This window comes from Oncorhynchus masou, chromosome 28 (genome assembly GCF_036934945.1).
Source record: "Oncorhynchus masou masou isolate Uvic2021 chromosome 28, UVic_Omas_1.1, whole genome shotgun sequence".
Taxonomy (NCBI): domain Eukaryota; kingdom Metazoa; phylum Chordata; class Actinopteri; order Salmoniformes; family Salmonidae; genus Oncorhynchus; species Oncorhynchus masou.
The window spans coordinates 13,145,203-13,164,586 of NC_088239.1; the positions used below are offsets into that span (position 1 = coordinate 13,145,203).

The 19,384-nt window shown below is 43.8% G+C and overlaps 2 protein-coding genes and 2 pseudogenes across 2 annotated transcripts; 1 reads left to right on the plus strand and 3 right to left on the minus strand.

Annotated features, from left to right (window-relative positions):
• On the plus strand, positions 1-4,759 carry LOC135518516 (lipocalin-like). The gene is made up of 6 exons (XM_064943687.1): positions 1-224; positions 483-622; positions 713-792; positions 963-1,076; positions 4,338-4,439; positions 4,558-4,759. Exons 1-6 carry the CDS (start codon positions 135-137, stop codon positions 4,575-4,577), a joined length of 546 nt encoding a protein of 181 aa, XP_064799759.1. The 5' UTR covers positions 1-134; the 3' UTR covers positions 4,578-4,759.
• A 735-nt stretch (positions 4,760-5,494) lies between these two features.
• LOC135516945 (zinc-binding protein A33-like) lies at positions 5,495-7,171 on the minus strand (annotated as a pseudogene).
• Positions 7,172-7,477: 306 nt separating this feature from the next.
• On the minus strand, positions 7,478-9,751 carry LOC135517176 (E3 ubiquitin-protein ligase TRIM35-like; annotated as a pseudogene).
• Positions 9,752-11,811: 2,060 nt separating this feature from the next.
• zgc:194621 (uncharacterized protein LOC795037 homolog) lies at positions 11,812-16,378 on the minus strand. Its single transcript, XM_064941247.1, has 5 exons — positions 15,811-16,378; positions 15,140-15,198; positions 14,821-14,904; positions 12,813-12,886; positions 11,812-12,684 (listed from the first exon to the last, which is right to left on the minus strand). The coding sequence occupies exons 1-5, from the start codon at positions 16,227-16,229 to the stop codon at positions 12,640-12,642; spliced, it is 681 nt and encodes a 226-aa protein (XP_064797319.1). The 5' UTR covers positions 16,230-16,378; the 3' UTR covers positions 11,812-12,639.
• Between the last annotated feature and the right edge of the window lie 3,006 nt (positions 16,379-19,384).

Sequence of the window (19,384 nt, forward strand, 5' to 3'; positions counted from 1 at the left end):
GGAGAAGAGGGGAGGAGTAGAGAAGAGAAGAATGTTGGAGGATATAAGGACCCTCAGTCAGCTCCCACCTTACTCATTTTCCTCCTCACACACACCCCGGAGAGTCGAGCCATCACACACACACATCTGTAACCATGAGGCTGAGCATAATGGGAGTTCTGCTGTGTGCTACGCTGGCCGCCTGTGTCAACGTCATGCCTCAGAAAGACTTCAACCTGGAGAAGGTGAGAGAGAAAGAGAGACTGAGAGAACTGATAAAACAAATGAGAAAGGCTACAACAACAAAAAGAGAGCAGGCAAAGAGTTGAGAGAAGAGTGCTGTACAGTACAAGTGCAGAGAAAGAAGAGATTCTGGGGTTGAGGAGGGTCAGAGTAGAGAGAGGACAGTGGATCACCTGCCATGACTATTAAATCCATTTGCATTGTGAGAATGAATGAATAGTGGTCCTTCTTTTTCTTCTAACTTTATTCTCTCTCCCCAGATGGCTGGTAAGTGGTGGGCCGTGGGCTTTGCCACCAACGCCAAGTGGTTTATGAACCGTAAGGCTGGTATGAAGATGGGAACTTCCATAATGCTGCCCACTGCCGAAGGTGACCTGGACATCAGCTGCGCCAACCAGAAGTGAGTTTGTGTGTGTCTGTGTGTCCATGTGTCTGTGTGCCCCTGTGTGTGTGTCCATTTCACTCATACTGATGCTGCTCTTTCTCTCAGCGCTGATGGCTCTTGCTGGAGGATGACCCATCTGGCCAAGAAGACTGACACACCAGGCCGCTTCACCTTCACCAGCCAGCGTGAGTTCATTCACACACACACACACACACACACACACACACACACACACACACACACACACACACACACACACACACACACACACACACACACACACACACACACACACACACACACACACACACACACACACAGTTAACATAACGACATCTCTTTCTCCCTCTCTCAGGTTGGAACAATGAAAATGACATGCGTGTGGTAGCTGTCCAGTATGATGACTTTGCTCTGATCCACACCATCAAGACCAAACACGGAGTAACTGACGTGCTCAACAAACTCTTCAGTAAGTCTGTCTGGCTGCCTGCATGTCTGAAATTAATTCACACCTTTAGATTCTCATGTTTTGTGTCATTCATCACAGTTTCACTTTGGTCTCTGGTTTTAGCATGGTCATGTCGCAGGTGGGTTGTGTTAACTTGATTGTGTTGTGTTTACCTGGTTGTGTTAAACTGGTTGTGTTCTGTTAACCTGGTTGTGTTCTGTTAACCTGGTTGTGTTCTGTTAACCTGGTAGTGTTCTGTTAACCTGGTTGTGTTAATCTGGTTATGGTAACCAGGTTGTCTTGTGTTAACCCAGTTGTGTTAACCTGCTTGTGTTAAACTGGTTTTGTTCTGTTGTTTCATCCTGTTTGTGTTAACCTGGTTGTGGTAATCTGGTTATGGTAACCAGGTTGTCTTGTGTTAACCCAGTTGTGTTAATCTGCTTGTGTTAAACTGGTTTTGTTCTGTTGTTTCATCCTGTTTGTGTTAACCTGGTTGTGTTAACATGGTTCTGTTGTGTTAACCTGGTAGTGTTGTGTTTACCTGTTTGTGTTAACATGATTCTGTTGTGTTAACCTGGTAGTGTTGTGTTTACCTGTTTGTGTTAACATGATTCTGTTGTGTTAACCTGGTAGTGTTTTGTTAATCTGGTTTTGTTGTGTTTACCTGGTTGTGTTAACCTGCTTGTGTTTACCTGCTTGTGTTGAACTGTTTTTGTTGTGTTAACCTGGTAGTGTTGTGTTAACTTGATTGTGTTGTGTTTACCTGGTTGTGTTAAACTGGTTGTGTTGTGTTTACCTGGTTGTGTTCTGTTAACCTGGTTGTGTTCTGTTAACCTGGTAGTGTTCTGTTAACCTGGTAGTGTTCTGTTAACCTAGTTGTGTTCTGTTAACCTGGTTATGTTCTGTTAACCTGGTAGTGTTCTGTTAACCTGGTAGTGTTCTGTTAACCTGCTTGTGTTGTGTTAACCTGGTCGCATTGTGTTAACTTGGTCGCGTTGTGTTAACCTGGTTGTGTTAACCTGCTTGTGTTACATTTTTGTGTTGTGTGAATCTAGTTGTGTTGTGTTTACCTAGTTGTGTGTGTTAACCTGGTCGTGTTGTGTTAACCTGGCTGTGTTAACCTGGTTGTGTGTGTTTTCCTGGTTGTGTTGTGCTAACCTGGTTGTGTTGTGTTAATCTGGTATTGTTTGTTAACCTGGTTGTGGTAACCTCGTAGTCTTGTGTTAACCTGGTTGTGTTGTGTTAACCTGGCTGTGTTAACCTGGTTGTGTTGTGTTAACTGGGTTTTGTTGTGTTTACCTGGTTGTGTGTGTTAACCTGGTCGTGTTGTGTTAACCTAGCTGTGTTAACCTGGTTGTGAGTGTTTTCCTGGTTGTGTCGTGCTAACCTGGTTGTGTTGTGTTAATCTGGTATTGTTTGTTAACCTTTTTGTTGTAACCTCGTAGTCTTGTGTTAACCTGGTTGTGTTGTGTTAACCTGGCTGTGTTAACCTGGTTGTGTTGTGTTAACTGGGTTTTGTTGTGTTTACCTGGTTGTGTGGTTAACCCAATTGCATTAACCTGCTTGTGTTAAACTTTTTTGTTGTGTTTACCTGGTTGTGTGTGTTAACCTGGTTGTTTTAACCTGGTTGTGTCGTGTTAACCTAGTTGTGTTAACCTGGTTGTGTTGTGTTAACCTGGCTGTGTTAACCTGGTCGTGTTGTGTTAACCTGGCTGTATTAACCTGGTTGTGTGTGTTTAAATGTTAACCTGGTTGTGTGTGTTAACCTGGCTGTGTTAACCTGGTCGTGTGTGTAACCTGGCTGTGTTTAACCTGGTCTGTTGTGTTAACCTTGTGTTGTGTGTGTTTACAATGTTAACCTGGTCGTGTTGTTGGCTGTGTTAACCTGGCTGTGTTAACCTGGTCATGTTGTGCTTAAACCTGGTTGTGTTGTGTGTGTGTTAACCTGGTTCTGTTGTTAACCTGGTCATAACCTGGCTGTGTGTTAACCTGGTAGTGTTTATGTTAACCTGGCTGTGTTAACCTGGTTGTTTGTAATCTAACCTGGCTGTGTTGTGTTTACCTGGTTGTGTGTGTTAACCTGGTCATGTTGTGTTAACCTGGTCGTGTTGTGTTAACCTGGCTGTGTTGTGTTAACCTGGCTGTGTTAACCTGGCTGTGTTAACCTGGTTGTGTTGTGTTTACCTGGTTGTGTGTGTTAACCTGGTCATGTTGTGTTAACCTGGCTGTGTTAACCTGGTTGTGTTGTGTTAACCTGGCTGTGTTAACCTGGCTGTGTTAACCTGGTTGTGTTGTGTTAACCTGGTCGTGTTAACCTGGCTGTGTTAACCTGGTTAACCTGGTCGTGTTGTGTTAACCTGGCTGTGTTAACCTGGCTGTGTTAACCTGGTCATGTTGTGTGGCTTGTTAACCTGGTCGTGTTGTGTTAACCTGGCTGTTAACCTGGTCATGTGGGCTGTGTTAACCTGGTTGTGTGTGTTAACCTGGCTGTGTTAACCTGGTTGTGTGTGTTAACCTGGCTGTTAACCTGGCTGTGTTAACCTGGTCGTGTTGTGTTAACCTGGCTGTGTTAACCTGGTCATGTTGTGCCTGGTCATGTTGTGCTAACCTGGCTGTGTTAACCTGGTTGTGTTGTGTTAACCTGGCTGTGTTAACCTGGTTGTGTTTACCTGGTGTGTTAAACCTGGCTGTGTTAACCTGTGTGTGTTAACCTGGTTGTGTTGTGTTAACCTGGCTGTGTTAACCTGGTTGTTGTTTAACCTGGCTGTGTTAACCTGTGTTTAACCTGGCTGTTAACCTGGCTGTGTTAACCTGGTTGTGTTGTGTTGTGTTACCTGGTCGTGTTGTGTTAACCTGGTTGTGTTAACCTGGTCGTGTTGTGTTAACCTGGCTGTGTTAACCTGGTCATGTTGTGTGTAACCTGGCTGTGTTAGCCTGGTCGTGTTGTGTTAACCTGGCTGTGTTAACCTGGTCGTTGTGCTAACCTGGCTGTGTTAACCTGGTGTGTTAACCTGACTGTGTTAACCTGGTCTGTTGTGTTAACCTGGCTGTGTTAACCTGGTTGTGTTAACCTGGTCGTGTTGTGTTAACCTGGTTGTGTTAACCTGGTTGTGTTGTGTTAACCTGGCTGTGTTAACCTGGTTAACCTGGTGTTGTGTTAACCTGGCTGTGTTAACCTGGTCATGTTGTGCTAACCTGGTTGTGTTAACCTGGTTGTGTTGTGTTAACCTGGCTGTGTTAACCTGGTCGTGTTGTGTTAACCTGGTTGTGTTGTGGTTGTAGGTCGCACTCCAGAGGTGAGCGCAGATGTCCAGAAGAAGTTCATGCAGTTCTCTCTGGATACAGGAATCCTCTCTGGGAACATTGTTTTCCTGCCCAACAACGGTACGACACCACACACACACACAGATGTACAATATTATTATGGTGATCAGATACATATGAATGTGCTTCCCTGGTAGAAATCATCTCCTCACTCTTTTCTCCCTCCTCTCTATTGCAGGTGAATGTGCCGAGGCATAAATGTTCACTCATCCCATTCTCCCTCTGCTACTCTTCTATTGGCATCTGTCTCCATTTCACATCCAAACTCTTTTCCTGGAAGAAGACTGAAGACTGCAAACCCCAGCCACCCCCTCTCCCGGCAGAACAAACCCCAGCCACCCCCTCCCCGGCAGAACAAACCCCAGCCACCCCCTCCCCGGCAGATCAAACCCCAGCCACCCCCTAATCCCCACTATTCCTAACAAACCCCAGCCACCCCCTCTTTCCCGCAGATCCCCCGGCAAACAAACCCCAGCCACCCCCTTCATCAAACCCCTTCACCTTTAATCCCCACTATTCCTATAAACTGTACACAAGCTTTCCCTACTGTCACATTGGTTGTCTGGTTGTGTTGACCTGGGTGGTGTTGACCTGGGTGGTGTAAATGACCTGGTTGTGTTTACCTGGTTGTGTTTACCTGGTTGTGTTTACCTTTGTGTTAACCTGGTGTGTTTACCTGGTTGTGTCGACCTGGGTGGTGTTGACCTGGGTGGTGTTTACCTGGTTGTGTTTACCTGGTTGTGTTAACCTGGTTGTGTTTACCTGGTTGCGACGACCTGGGTGGTGTTGACCTGGGTGGTGTTGACCTGGTTGTGACGACCTGGTTGTGTTAACCTGGTTGGGGTCTTCATATTTAGAGTGTGAGAGGAAACAATGTAAGTAGAGGCAGCAATATCAAACAGGCTTTTGGTGCTTTCAGGACAACTGTGTCGGAGCTATAGAAAGAGGAATTCCGAGTTGGATGATCATTCTAAATTATTTTTCAGTGGGAGCTCGTTTTTTTCCCCCAGTTGTCCTGAACGCCACATGAGGGAAGGAGGTTGGGTTGAGTCATCATTAAAATGACAGGGTGCAGGTGTGTGGTGGCTGGAGAGTGAGAGAGTAAATGTGGTGTACTCTGCCCTCTACTGGTAGAAGCAGAGAATGGCATGAATAACACAGCAATTGTCAGCCTATTGCTTCAGTTACAAGAATATATACAGTATGTTTTTATTAAAATTCATTTTACAAAATATTTAAACTATATATTGAGTGATTTATATCACAAATTCAAATTATTTTCAGCCAATTCAAATCTACAATTCAATATTAAAAACAAAATAAACAACGCATAGTAAAAAGTATAACAATTTTCAAGGCTCATGGATTTAAAAATAACCAGAGCTTCAGCTACATTCACAAATAACAAAGTTAATGTGTTTACCTAACTAACTGCTTCCCGGGCTTTGTCTTTCTTCTGCTTAGAGCAATTCATAACTGAGACAAGAAACACAAATAATATTCTACAGTATAAGCTCTAAGTGTTCTGTTCCACCATTACAGACAGAGGCTCTAAGTGTTCTGTTCCACCATTATAGACAGAGGCTCTAAGTGTTCTGTTCCACCATTACAGACAGAGGCTCTAAGTGTTCTGTTCCACCATTATAGACAGAAGCTCTGAGTGTTCTGTTCCACCATTACAGACAGAGGCTCTAAGTGTTCTGTTCCACCATTATAGACAGAAGCTCTGAGTGTTCTGTTCCACCATTACAGACAGAGGCTCTAAGTGTTCTGTTCCACCATTATAGACAGAAGCTCTGAGTGTTCTGTTCCACCACCACAGAGGCTCTAAGTGTTCTGTTCCACCATCACAGAGGCTCTGAGTGTTCTGTTCCACCATTATAGACAGAAGCTCTGAGTGTTCTGTTCCACCATTACAGACAGAGGCTCTAAGTGTTCTGTTCCACCATTATAGACAGAAGCTCTGAGTGTTCTGTTCCACCACCACAGAGGCTCTAAGTGTTCTGTTCCACCACCACAGAGGCTCTAAGTGTTCTGTTCCACCATCACAGACAGAGGCTCTAAGTGTTCTGTTCCACCATTATAGACAGAAGCTCTGAGTGTTCTGTTCCACCACCACAGAGGCTCTAAGTGTTCTGTTCCACCATCACAGAGGCTCTAAGTGTTCTGTTCCACCATCAGAGGCTCTAAGTGTTCTGTTCCATCATCACAGAGGCTCTAAGTGTTCTGTTCCACCATCAGAGGCCTACCCTGGTAATATGCTCATTGGCTGGAGGGCACATTCATTGAGAAGGTACGGAAAGACTCTCTCAGTGAAAGTGTGTGTAATAGTGTATAAATGTGTGTTATTATCAGGGTCAGAGAATGACAGCATCCCTCTGTCCCAGTCCAGCTGCACTCTGATCCTCTGGGGTTTCTTTCTCAATCTGAGCTGGATGTCTGGCCTCGGAGGGGACTCTACTTTATATCGAATATCACCATCAACATCATAACCATAAGCATCACAGGGGCTTACACACCAAAGGCTTAAACACCAGAATCCACTTTCTACTTTTGCCTTCCTCTGGACAGACTCTGCTATCACACCCAGGGCCGTATTGAACCCTACCTCAACGTCCCAGCTGTGTCCCTGAGTTAAAGCCCAAGACCATTTTATAGTAATTAAACCTCTCTGGGTTGTCAGGAAGCTGCTGTCTCTCTTTATTGTATATGACACTGGTCAGGTTCTCAGACAGGATGAGACTGGTGAAGGCAGTGTTGGGGTCCAGAATCACAGGATCAGAGGAGGGAGATCAGAGATCCAGTGTTGGGGTCCAGAATCACAGAATCTGAGGACAGAGAACAGAGATACAGTGTTGGGTTGGCAGTGTTGGGGTCCAGAATCACAGAATCTGAGGACAGAGAACAGAGATACAGTGTTGGGTTGGGTTGGCAGTGTTGGGGTCCAGAATCACAGAATCTGAGGACAGAGAACAGAGATACAGTGTTGGGTTGGGTTGGCAGTGTTGGGGTCCAGAATCACAGAATCTGAGGACAGAGAACAGAGATACAGTGTTGGGTTGGGTTGGCAGTGTTGAGGGTTGTTGGGTTGGCAGAATCACAGAATCTGAGGACAGAGAACAGAGATACAGTGTTGGGTTGGGTTGGCAGTGTTGGGGTCCAGAATCACAGGATCAGAGGAGGGAGATCAGAGATACAGTGTTGGGTTGGGTTGGCAGTGTTGGGGTCCAGAATCACAGAATCTGAGGACAGAGATCAGAGATCTAGTGTTGGGTTGGCAGTGTTGGGGTCCAGAATCAGTGTTGGGGTCCAGAATCACAGAATCTGAGGACAGAGAACAGAGATACAGTGTTGGGTTGGCAGTGTTGGGGTCCAGAATCACAGAATCTGGTACAGTGTTGGGTTGGGTTGGCAGTGTTGGGGTCCAGAATCACAGAATCTGAAGAGGGAGATCAGAGATAGGGTATTATTTTTGTTATTGTTTGTTGATTGATGATTGTTGTTTGTTTTTGTTGATGATGAAGTGCGCTCTCTAATCCCCGAGCTACGTGTGTGGACTTTTTAGCAACAAGGTGTTTAGCATTTGTAATGTAATGTGAAGATCATGAGAGATGACAAACTGTTGTGCAGAAAAGGTTATTGTTTTGGCGAAGTAGGAAATAGTATTAGTTTAATTTGCAGTGTTCAGCGATCAAGAAGAACTGTCATGCTCACTGTATTTCACAATCCCTTGCATTTTCTCCCAGACTCTGAACTGCAGGTTTCCCAGGTGTTTGGCCACGTCTATCAGCGACCCTGAGACCAACTGTGGATCCGGCAGTGTGCACTGGGTTCTGGAAGAACATTCTGGAGTCAGTGTTGCTGTAGGGTTGGGTTCAGAACCACAGAGAAGAGAAAGATAGGAGGCAGACCACTTACCTTTTACCACTGTGACCTTATAGTTCTGAAAAAAAACAGAAGACAAGATTAAATGAAACAATCAATATTTATCAGTCAACCAATACACATACCAACACATCACGTCAATTTAGAGAGCAGTGCTGACCTTCAGGAATGAGATGTCTTCAGCTCTCAGCTCCTCCTCTAAGGCTCTGATTATGTCTGAAAGTGATGATATCTCTCTGCTCATCTCAATCTTCTCCTTCATCACCTGACTCTTCTGCTCCTCTTCCTCCCTCAGAACAGTTATCCTCACCTCCTCTTCCTCTCGTAGAAACTGGTGGAACTTCTCAAATTCCTTTCTCACTCGTATCTCTGTGCTCTGGGCCTTGTTCTGGAGACAGTGAGAGGAACGGTAGTAAACTATCTGCATAAACACTGGATCATACATATTCTGCACAACGCTATCGAGTCATTATCCTTACTTTAATATGCTTTGCTGTTTCATCACAGATTTGTTTAACTTCATTAAAGCCCTTCAGCTTCTTCTGTAAAAGGGCCTCAGGACAGTCTGGAGTTCCTCCTGGCTTGAGCAGATGTTGAGTGAATATGAGAGAGAAATAGATGGAGGAGTCAAAGTGTATAAACAAAGGGGAATTTTTAGGAACATCTCTTTCCATGTTAAAATGTGATGTGAATACAGGTTAGAATGCTGTGCAACTATAGTCTTCATTATCACTTAATATGCAGACAATGGCCGCTGTTTAATATTGCTGTCGTTTTAGTTTTTGTGTGTGTTTCTATTACTATTTGTATTCTAATGTACCCTGTGGTCTTGTGCAGCTTCGTCTATAGGGCTGCAGTCATGTTTTTTGTGGGTTTTTGAGGTCTGACACACCACACAGATGGGCTGTTTATCATCCAGACAGAAGAGCTTGAGTTTCTCGTTGTGCAGATTGCAGTGCTCCTCAGACTCCCCTGAATCTCTGCGCCTCCTCTCCTGTAAGAAGGCCTCACACAGGTTCTTTAAGACCAGGTTACAGGGAGGATCTGCCCTTGAAGATCTTCTCCTGCAAACTGGACATTCCTTTTCTGCCTTCCTCCTGCAGTATTCCTGCAGACAGGCTTTACAGAAGCTGTGACTACATGATAGGATGACAGGTTCCTTGAAGATGTCACAGCACACAGCACAGGATAGATCGTCCTCTTGGAGAGATAATCTGGAAGCCATTTTGTTCTTGTGACAATCCCTCCTCTGGAATGACCGAGCCTTATACAAAAGTTAACTTTCACTTTTGATTCTGATTGTTAAAAACCTAGTGTGATTAAACAGCAGTGTGAGATCCCTGTTTTTAAGTATGTATTTCTCACGGTAGTTGTAAAGGTAATTTCTCTCCTCCCAGGGTTTTCTGTGTGTTCAGTCTGGTTTCTCCGAGCAGGTAGTTTAGAGAACGCATGACAGATTGACGTCAACCATCGATGTTCACACACTAAACTTCTGAAAGGGAAGTCAAGTAGGAGGTGGAGCTTTGAGACCAGGAAACCATGATCACGTGATGAGTAGGGCCTACAGTGCCTTGCGAAAGTATTCGGCCCCCTTGAACTTTGCGACCTTTTGCCACATTTCAGGCTTCAAACATAAAGATATAAAACTGTATTTTTTTGTGAAGAATCAACAACAAGTGGGACACAATCATGAAGTGGAACGACATTTATTGGATATTTCAAACTTTTTTAACAAATCAAAAACTGAAAAATTGGGCGTGCAAAATTATTCAGCCCCCTTAAGTTAATACTTTGTAGCGCCACCTTTTGCTGCGATTACAGCTGTCAGTCGCTTGGGGTATGTCTCTATCAGTTTTGCACATCGAGAGACTGAAATTTTTTCCCATTCCTCCTTGCAAAACAGCTCGAGCTCAGTGAGGTTGGATGGAGAGCATTTGTGAACAGCAGTTTTCAGTTCTTTCCACAGATTCTCGATTGGATTCAGGTCTGGACTTTGACTTGGCCATTCTAACACCTGGATATGTTTATTGTTGAACCATTCCATTGTAGATTTTGCTTTATGTTTTGGATCATTGTCTTGTTGGAAGACAAATCTCCGTCCCAGTCTCAGGTCTTTTGCAGACTCCATCAGGTTTTCTTCCAGAATGGTCCTGTATTTGGCTCCATCCATCTTCCCATCAATTTTAACCATCTTCCCTGTCCCTGCTGAAGAAAAGCAGGCCCAAACCATGATGCTGCCACCACCATGTTTGACAGTGGGGATGATGTGTTCAGGGTGATGAGCTGTGTTGCTTTTACGCCAAACATAACGTTTTGCATTGTTGCCAAAAAGTTCAATTTTGGTTTCATCTGACCAGAGCATCTTCTTCCACATATTTGGTGTGTCTCCCAGGTGGCTTGTGGCAAACTTTAAACAACCCTTTTTATGGATATCTTTAAGAAATGGCTTTCTTCTTGCCACTCTTCCATAAAGGCCAGAGTTGTGCAATATACGACTGATTGTTGTCCTATGGACAGAGTCTCCCACCTCAGCTGTAGATCTCTGCAGTTCATCCAAAGTGATCATGGGCCTCTTGGCTGCAACTCTGATCAGTCTTCTTCTTGTATTAGCTGAAAGTTTAGAGGGACGGCCAGGTCTTGGTAGATTTGCAGTGGTCTGATACTACTTTCATTTCAATATTATCGCTTGCACAGTGCTCCTTGGGATGTTTAAAGCTTGGGAAATCTTTTTGTATCCAAATCCGGCTTTAAACTTCTTCACAACAGTATCTCGGACCTGCCTGGTGTGTTCTTTGTTCTTCATGATGCTCTCTGCGCTTTTAACGGACCTCTGAGACTATCACAGTGCAGGTGCATTTATACGGAGACTTGATTACACACAGGTGGATTGTATTTATCATCATTGGATCATTCAGAGATCCTCACTGAACTTCTGGAGAGTTTGTTGCACTGAAAGTAAAGGGGCTGAATAATTTTGCACACCCAATTCTTCAGTTTTTGATTTGTTAAAAAAGTTTGAAATATCCAATAAATGTCGTTCCACTTCATGACTGTGTCCCACTTGTTGTTGATTCTTCACAAAAAAATACAGTTTTATATATTTATGTTTGAAGCCTGAAATGTGGCAAAAGGTCGCAAAGTTCAAGGGGGCCGAATACTTTCGCAAGGCACTGTATTTGACGCCCTGTACGCACAGCTCACAAAGTAAATAATAATTTCACCACTAAATTGCAATCTCAAAACAGACACAGCCCATGATTAAGCCCTCGCCTTTACTGTGTCTGTGCCACAAGAGCTAACACAAATCTTCTGTAGGTTACATGGTATACAAAACACACCTGACAATGAGAGGAGAGGAGAGATTCTATAGGGCTGTGTCATCATTAGAATGACAGGGTGATTGGATGCTGTAGTCTGTCCTCTACTCGTGGCTGTAGAGACATTTCAAAGTAAACCTCAGAAGTATTCCATAGGAGGGTTGTATTCACGTGTTACTTTATAAACATAGAAAGCATTAACAACGAGGGTAAAGAGAAGGAGTACAATGTTCTGCAGCCATTTTGTTTATATGAACAACAGCCATTTGCACAGTTCATTGTGATACTCACTAAACAGAGGGAAGGAAGTAAAACCTTTGTAGCCCACTTAACAATAGTTTTTTTTTACTAAATGAAACTAACATGAATTCAATTTGGTACAAAATATAAAATAATACAGTGTGACACTGAAACATTGTAGACATTGATCCCAGTGCCGGACTTAGACAATGTGTGATCCCAGTGCCGGACTTAGACAATGTGTGATCCCAGTGCTGGACTTAGACAATGTGTGATCCCAGTGCTGGACTTAGACAATGTGTGATCCCAGTGCTGGACTTAGACAATGTGTGATCCCTGTGCTGGACTTAGACAATGTGTGATCCCTGTGCTGGACTTAGACAATGTGTGATCCCTGTGCTGGACTTAGACAATGTGTGATCCCAGTGCTGGACTTAGACAATGTGTGATCCCAGTGCTGGACTTAGACAATGTGTGATCCCAGTGCTGGACTTAGACAATGTGTGATCCCAGTGCTGGACTTAGACAATGTGTGATCCCAGTGCTGGACTTAGACAATGTGTGATCCCAGTGCTGGACTTAGACAATGTGTGATCCCAGTGCTGGACTTAGACAATGTGTGATCCCAGTGCTGGACTTAGACAATGTGTGATCCCAGTGCTGGACTTAGACAATGTGTGATCCCAGTGCTGGACTTAGACAATGTGTGATCCCAGTGCTGGACTTAGACATACAGGCAACAAGCATCATTCACATGATGATGACGCGTCTGTATTTGAATGGTAACTTCAGCTTTCTGTCTCTCTGTGGCTCAGTCTTCATCCCAACACCACGGGTGACGTCTCAAACATATATTTCTTCATCTGAAACAATATATAAAGAATACATATGAACAGATCCACTCTATTATCATCACATACAATATCTTGACAATATCTCCCACTCAGTGTGTGTGTGTGTGTGTGTGCATGTGTGTGTGTGTGTGTCTCACCTGTCTCTGCTTCCTTCTGGTCTGCATTTCCTGCTGCTGCTTTAGCCGCACCTCCTCCAGACTCAAACTCCCACCTGCACACACACACACACACACACACACGGAATCCACCCGTCTCATATAAACTGAAACAAATAGTTGTACCATGGTGTGCCCTTGTGGCTATAAACAGAACTACAGCAGATAAATCTACCTACAGAGACACAGTAATGTCTCCAGACAGTGCTCCACAAGGGAGAGTATGCTGGTGTTCTCCAGACAGTGCTCCACAAGGGAGAGTATGCTGGTGTTCTCCAGACAGTGCTCCACAAGGGAGAGTATGCTGGTGTTCTCCAGACAGTGCTCCACAAGGGAGAGTATGCTGGTGTTCTCCAGACAGTGCTCCACAAGGGAGAGTATGCTGGTGTCCTCCAGACAGTGCTCCACAAGGGAGAGTATGCTGGTGTTCTCCAGACAGTGCTCCACAAGGGAGAGTATGCTGGTGTTCTCCAGACAGTGCTCCACAAGGGAGAGTATGCTGGTGTTCTCCAGACAGTGCTCCACAAGGGTGCTCCACAAGGGAGAGTATGCTGGTGTTCTCCAGACAGTGCTCCACAAGGGAGAGTATGCTGGTGTTCTCCAGACAGTGCTCCACAAGGGAGAGTATGCTGGTGTTCTCCAGACAGTGCTCCACAAGGGAGAGTATGCTGGTGTTCTCCAGACAGTGCTCAGGGAGAGTATGTGGGAGAGTATGCTGGTGTTCTCCAGACAGTGCTCCACAAGGGAGGGAGAGTATGCTGGTGTTCTCCAGACAGTGCTCCACAAGGGAGAGTATATGCTGGTGTTCTCCAGACAGTGCTCCACAAGGGAGAGTATGCTGGTGTTCCACAAGGGAGAGTCTCCAGACAGTGCTCCACAAGGGAGAGTATGCTGGTGTTCTCCAGACAGTGCTCCACAAGGGAGAGTATGCTGGTGTTCTCCAGACAGTGCTCCACAAGGGAGTATGCTATGCTGGTGTTCTCCAGACAGTGCTCCACAAGGGAGAGTATGCTGGTTGCTGTGAAACATGTTAGAGCATGTCATTCTAATCCCATTAGACTCATTATTAACCAGACATTTAACTCTTCAAGGACTCACCTTGTTTATCACTGCATCTATGTGCTTGGAGATGTTGTGTGTGTGTGTGTGTGTGTGTGTGTGTGTGTGTGTGTGTGTGTGTGTGTGTGTGTGTGTGTGTGTGTCACCTAGCTACAGATTGTAACTCCCCAGAACTGAACCATTATATTAGTAGTTACAGGTGTGGCTATACAAAACGTAGGCAGAGATTTTTCAACTAACCTGGTTTTGGAAATAATATCTTCAACCTCAAGTTGTGGAAACAGGAGTCTCATAAAATGTCAGTGTAAATTCCGTTTGAATTTTGAAAATGCTCAGTTATTAAAATAAATAAAAGTTTTGCTCCATGAAGCAATTTAACAATGTGTACCCCGCCATCTTGTCTATTTCAAGTTTTCTCTCATTGATGGAGACAGGTGTCTGTCATTGTGGACCCACCCGTCTCAATCAAAGATTTGAAAAATATATTTACATGTCAGTCATTTAGCAGATGCTGTTGTCCAGATTGATTTACAGGAGCAATTAGGGTTAAGCGTCTTGCTCGAGGGCACGTGGACAGATTTTCAAAACAGCAACCTTTGTGTTACTGTCTCAACACGCTTTACCGCTAGGCTTCCTGCTGCCCCAGTGGTGCCACACATTGTTCAATTACTTCAAGGTGCAAAACATTTAGATTTATTTTTTATAACAGAGCATTTTCTAAATTCAAACAAACCCCCTGCAACTAGACACAGATATTTTACGAGACTCCTGTTTCCACAAATCGAGGACGAAGATAGTATCGCCAATACCAGGTTAGTTTAAAAATATCTGGCAACGTTTTGTATAGCCACAACTGTAACTACCAGTATAAATATGAAATTGTGGGGTTAAATCACATTATCTGGTGTTACAATCTGTAGCCATGTCTCACCAACACTGCTGGGGTCAATGGAGACATAGGGTGTGGCTCTGCTCAGCCTCAGATCTTCCAAAGCTGCCAGCTCTGCCTCCGCCTCTGCACACCAATCAGAGACACACACTCCCTTAATCAACCAATTAAAACACACACACCCCTCCCTCCCCCCAATCAACAAATTAACACGGAAATTAATTTTAGGGCTTCCCCCTCTAGGCTGATCTGAGATGAGGATGATGATGGTATGGAGGAACAGGAGGAAGAGGATGATAATGATGATGACAAGCACATTCCTCCCAGTGTCACAAAACACAGTCAAAGACAAAGGACTCACTTTGCTGGATCTCTATTCTTTTCTTGGGGTTAGGAGGGATGACCGTGAAAGCTTTGTGACTGAAACCGAGAAACAGAAATTCATTCAATAAAATGTCATGCCAATGTGACAAGCCAGTCTGGCAGTTCACATCAAATTGGACAGGCTTTCAGCTAAGCTACTCTGAAATTCAAATGCCAAACGTCTAAGTGACAGTTTGTAACATGTAATAAAAGGCCAACAGGATCTGGTGAGGGAACAGAGCTTGACAACACCTGCGTGCCAGCTGGTGGTAGGTAGGATTATACAACCAGCAGCAGATGGCTTGGTGCTGAAGACTGAGCTATTTCCAGCTACCAGCTAGCTGTATACAACACACCACACACCTGCAATTAACTATACAGATAGGGCTAGAGTATACTGAGGTAGGTTATAGGAGTCCTCTAATAGGGCACTAGTGACCAAGCCTTCTGGAGAGCGACTGGATGTGCAGGCTTTCATTCCAACCTTGCTATAGAGTAACACAACTGTTTCAGCTAATCAAAGGTCCCAGCTGAGAATCCAGTGTGTCGAACCAGGGCTGGAGCCTGGAGTAGCCTATAAGTATTCAAACCCAGCAACTCTCCAGGACCAGGGTTGACTACCCATAGGGCCTTCTTGAAGAGGAAAGGTACTTCAGCTGTCCCTCTCACCTCTGAATTGCATAGTGCGCCCTGGGTCTCGAAGTCCGTTCCTCTTCTTGCCTCGCCTGAGATGCTTCTTTAGACTTTGAAGAAGTTACAGTTGATTTTGGAGACGTGGCTGTTGGTTTTTGACAGAGCACAGCTGATTTCGAAGAGGAGAGTGTTGATTTGGGAGCGGTGGAGGTTGATCTCGCTCTCCTATCGCACCTGGGAGCGCACAGCTTGACCTGCTGCTGGGTCTTCATGGTCTCGCATCGGTCGCTATGGATACATCTGGGACAGCTCGACGCCCGCGGTTTGCGAGGAGCTGCGACTTTGTGTTGAGTTGTCGAACCTGGTTTCGTTTCAACCGGTTTCGTTTTCACTTCGACGACTCTTGTTTTCGTTTCAATAACAGGCTTTTGCTTGATGACCCTTGTGGTCGGCATTTTATCAATAACAAATATATAGGCTAGGTCAAGGCTCCAAATAAATTCCTTATCATCTCACCTTGTCAATAATAGTTGAATCGGTTCTACAATGGTTTTATCAAATCTCCGAATTAGTAGGCTATTTGCCTGTGAGGTGCTGGATGCTGTGGAACTGTCTGGCTTGTCTGCCTTCACCTGGCAACCGCTTGTTGACAGTGGAATCCCGTGCCACGCGCAGGCTGCCGGGGCAAATTAAATTCAAAAGGTTTTAACTGTAATCCGATTACTGACTGGACAGAATCCCCAAAGGATGCTTGACCTTGTAATGAGCATAGCAGCAGGAAGTGGGGTTGCGGAGGGCACCCCCTGAAAAATCATAATAAAAAATAGATAATACTTTTTTCAACAGAATCTATATCCTTCTTGGAAAAAAATTGCCTTTTTTCAACAAAAAAAAAACGAATCTTTTTGACGAAAAAATAATTTCACACTAGTATTAGATATACAGTAGACATCTGAAGTTAGGGTAAAATATGTTTTTCAGCATCTCTGCAAAAAAGGTAGTTCATTTAAGAACAGTGTCTTGCAGGATTCAATAGTCATAAATTGTAAGTGTTGTTGCCCTGTCCTTTTCTCTGAGATGTCATTCTAATGGGATCCATAAAGAACACAACCCTGTCTCTTTCTCTGTGATGTCATGCTAAAGGATTTTCAGAAAGAACACAACCCTGTCTCTTTCTCTGTGATGTCATTCTAAAGGATTTTCAGAAAGAACACAACCCTGTCTCTTTCTCTGTGATGTCATTCTAAAGGATTTTCAGAAAGAACAAAACCCTGTCTCTTTCTCTGTGATGTCATTCTAATGGGATCCATAAAGAACACAACCCTGTCTCTTTCTCTGTGATGTCATGCTAAAGGATTTTCAGAAAGAACACAACCCTGTCTCTTTCTCATGTGATTCTAAAGGATTTTCAGAAAGAACACAATCCTGGATTTTCAGAAAGAACACAACCCTGTCTCTTTCTCTGTGATGTCATTCTAAAGGATTTTCATGAAGAACACAACCCTGTCTCTTTCTCTGTGATGTCATTCTAATGGGATCCATAAAGAACACAACCCTGTCTCTTTTCTCATCAAAAAACACAAACAAGAATCAGATGTCATGCTAATCAGAGGGGATTTGAATGAGCTAGAAAGAACACAACCCTGTCTCTTTCTCTCGTGATGTCATTCTAAAGGACCGTATCCCAATCCACTAACTGAACACAATGTCCCTGTCCCTCTTTCTGGAAGACTGTGATGTCATTTAATGACTGGGAATGGGATCCATAAAGAACACAACCCTGTCTCTTTCTCTGTGATGTCATTCTAATGGGATCCATAAAGAACACAACCCTGTCTCTTTCTCTGTGATGTCATTCTAATGGGATCCATAAAGAATCACAACCCTCCAAAATTGTGTCTTTCTCCATGACGGAAAACATTCTCGATAATGATCTGAGCCGTGTGATGTCATTCCACGGTCGAATGGGATCCATAAAGAACACAATCCTGTCTCTTTCTCTGTGATGTCATTCTAATGGGATCCATAAAGAACACAACCGCTGATGAAGGCGTCGCATTAAAACGAGAGGGAATGGGAAGCGGTTGAGACGGCCGTCTCTTTCTCTGTGATGTCATTCTAAAGGATTTTCAGAAAGAACACAACCCTGTCTCTTTCTCTGTGATGTCATTCTAAAGGGATTTTCAGAAAGAACACAACCCTGTCTCTTTCTCTGTGATGTCATTCTAAATGTAAAACGATTTTAAGAAGATCAAAAGAAAGAACACAACCCTGTCTGAAACTTTCTCTGTGATGTCATTGACAGCCTGGAAAGGATTTTCAGAAAGAACAAAACCCACTGTCTCTTTCTCTGTGATGAATCGAGAGAGACGGAGAAAAAAATTATCTCCATGTAAACGAAAACAAAAATGTTCAGCATTTTCAGGACGTCAGAAAGAACACAACCCTATTCAAAGTGCCCTAACGGAGTCTCTTTCTCTCCCTGATGATGTCATTCTAAAAACCTGGATTTTCTGAAGAAAGAACAAAACCTGTTATGTCATTCAGCCCTCGTCTCTTTCTCTGTGATGTCATTCTAAATCTACCCCGATTTTCAGAAAGATCACACAGTCATACAATGGCCTGAACACCGTGCGCAGATTTCTCTGTGATGTCATTCTCCTGTGAATGGGATCCATAAAGAACACAACCCTGTCTCTTTCTCTGTGATGTCATTCTAATGGGATCCATAAAGAACACAACCCTGTCTCTTTCTCTGTGATGTCATTGACAAGAAACAAAACAACCAATTAATAGGTGAACGAAAAATTAAAAGAGGTTTCGCTATGATTACCAGAGACAGTGAGGGTTAAAGGCAGCGTCTCTAATAAAACAGCCCTCCGCCCCAGAGTCTATCAAGGCACTGCAGGAAGCAGATGAACCGGGCCAGCGGAGATGGATCCATCAAAGAACACAACCCTGTGTCTTTCTCTGTGATGTCATTCTAATGGGATCCATAAAGAACACAATCCTGTCTCTTTCTCTGTGATGTCATTCTAATGGGATCCATAAAGAACACAACCCTGTCTCTTTCTCTGTGATGTCATTCTAAAGGATTTTCAGAAAGAACACAACCCTGTCTCTTTCTCTGTGATGTCATTCTAATGGGATCCATAAAGAACACAACCCTGTCTCTTTCTCTGTGATGTCATTCTAATGGGATCCATAAAGAACAACTACTTTTTGTGCAGTATTAATTTACCATCCTTACAATTACTTACAATTACTGTATTGTGCAGTGCCTTGCAAAAGTATTCGGCCCCCTTGAACTTTGCGACCTTTTGCCACATTTCAGGCTTCAAACATAAAGATATAAAACTGTATTTTTTTGTGAAGAATCAACAACAAGTGGGACACAGTCATGAAGTGGAACGACATTTATTGGATATTTCAAACAAAAACTTTTTTATTCAACTTCAAACATAAAGATATAAAACTGTATTTTTTTGTGAAAATCAACAACAAGTGGGACACAGTCATGAAGTGGAAAATTATATTTCAGAAAAATTTTCCCATGTGCAAAATTATTCAGCCCCTTAATACTTTGTAGCGCCACCTTTTGCTGCGATTA

What these genes read in the sequence shown, in the direction of transcription:
- zgc:194621 (XM_064941247.1), bottom strand. Translation starts at nt 16,229, where the DNA reads ATGCCGACCACAAGGGTCATCAAGCAAAAGCCTGTTATTGAAACGAAA. An exon ending in GCGCACTATGCAATTCAGAG is followed by an intron (nt 15,199 to 15,810) that starts GTGAGAGGGACA and finishes TCTCGGTTTCAG; the next exon opens with TCACAAAGCTTTCACGGTCA. An exon ending in CATTGACCCCAGCAGTGTTG is followed by an intron (nt 12,887 to 14,820) that starts GTGAGACATGGC and finishes GTGTGTGTGCAG; the next exon opens with GTGGGAGTTTGAGTCTGGAG.
- LOC135518516 (XM_064943687.1), top strand. Translation starts at nt 135, where the DNA reads ATGAGGCTGAGCATAATGGGAGTTCTGCTGTGTGCTACGCTGGCCGCC. An exon ending in CTTCACCTTCACCAGCCAGC is followed by an intron (nt 793 to 962) that starts GTGAGTTCATTC and finishes TCCCTCTCTCAG; the next exon opens with GTTGGAACAATGAAAATGAC. An exon ending in TGTTTTCCTGCCCAACAACG is followed by an intron (nt 4,440 to 4,557) that starts GTACGACACCAC and finishes TCTCTATTGCAG; the next exon opens with GTGAATGTGCCGAGGCATAA.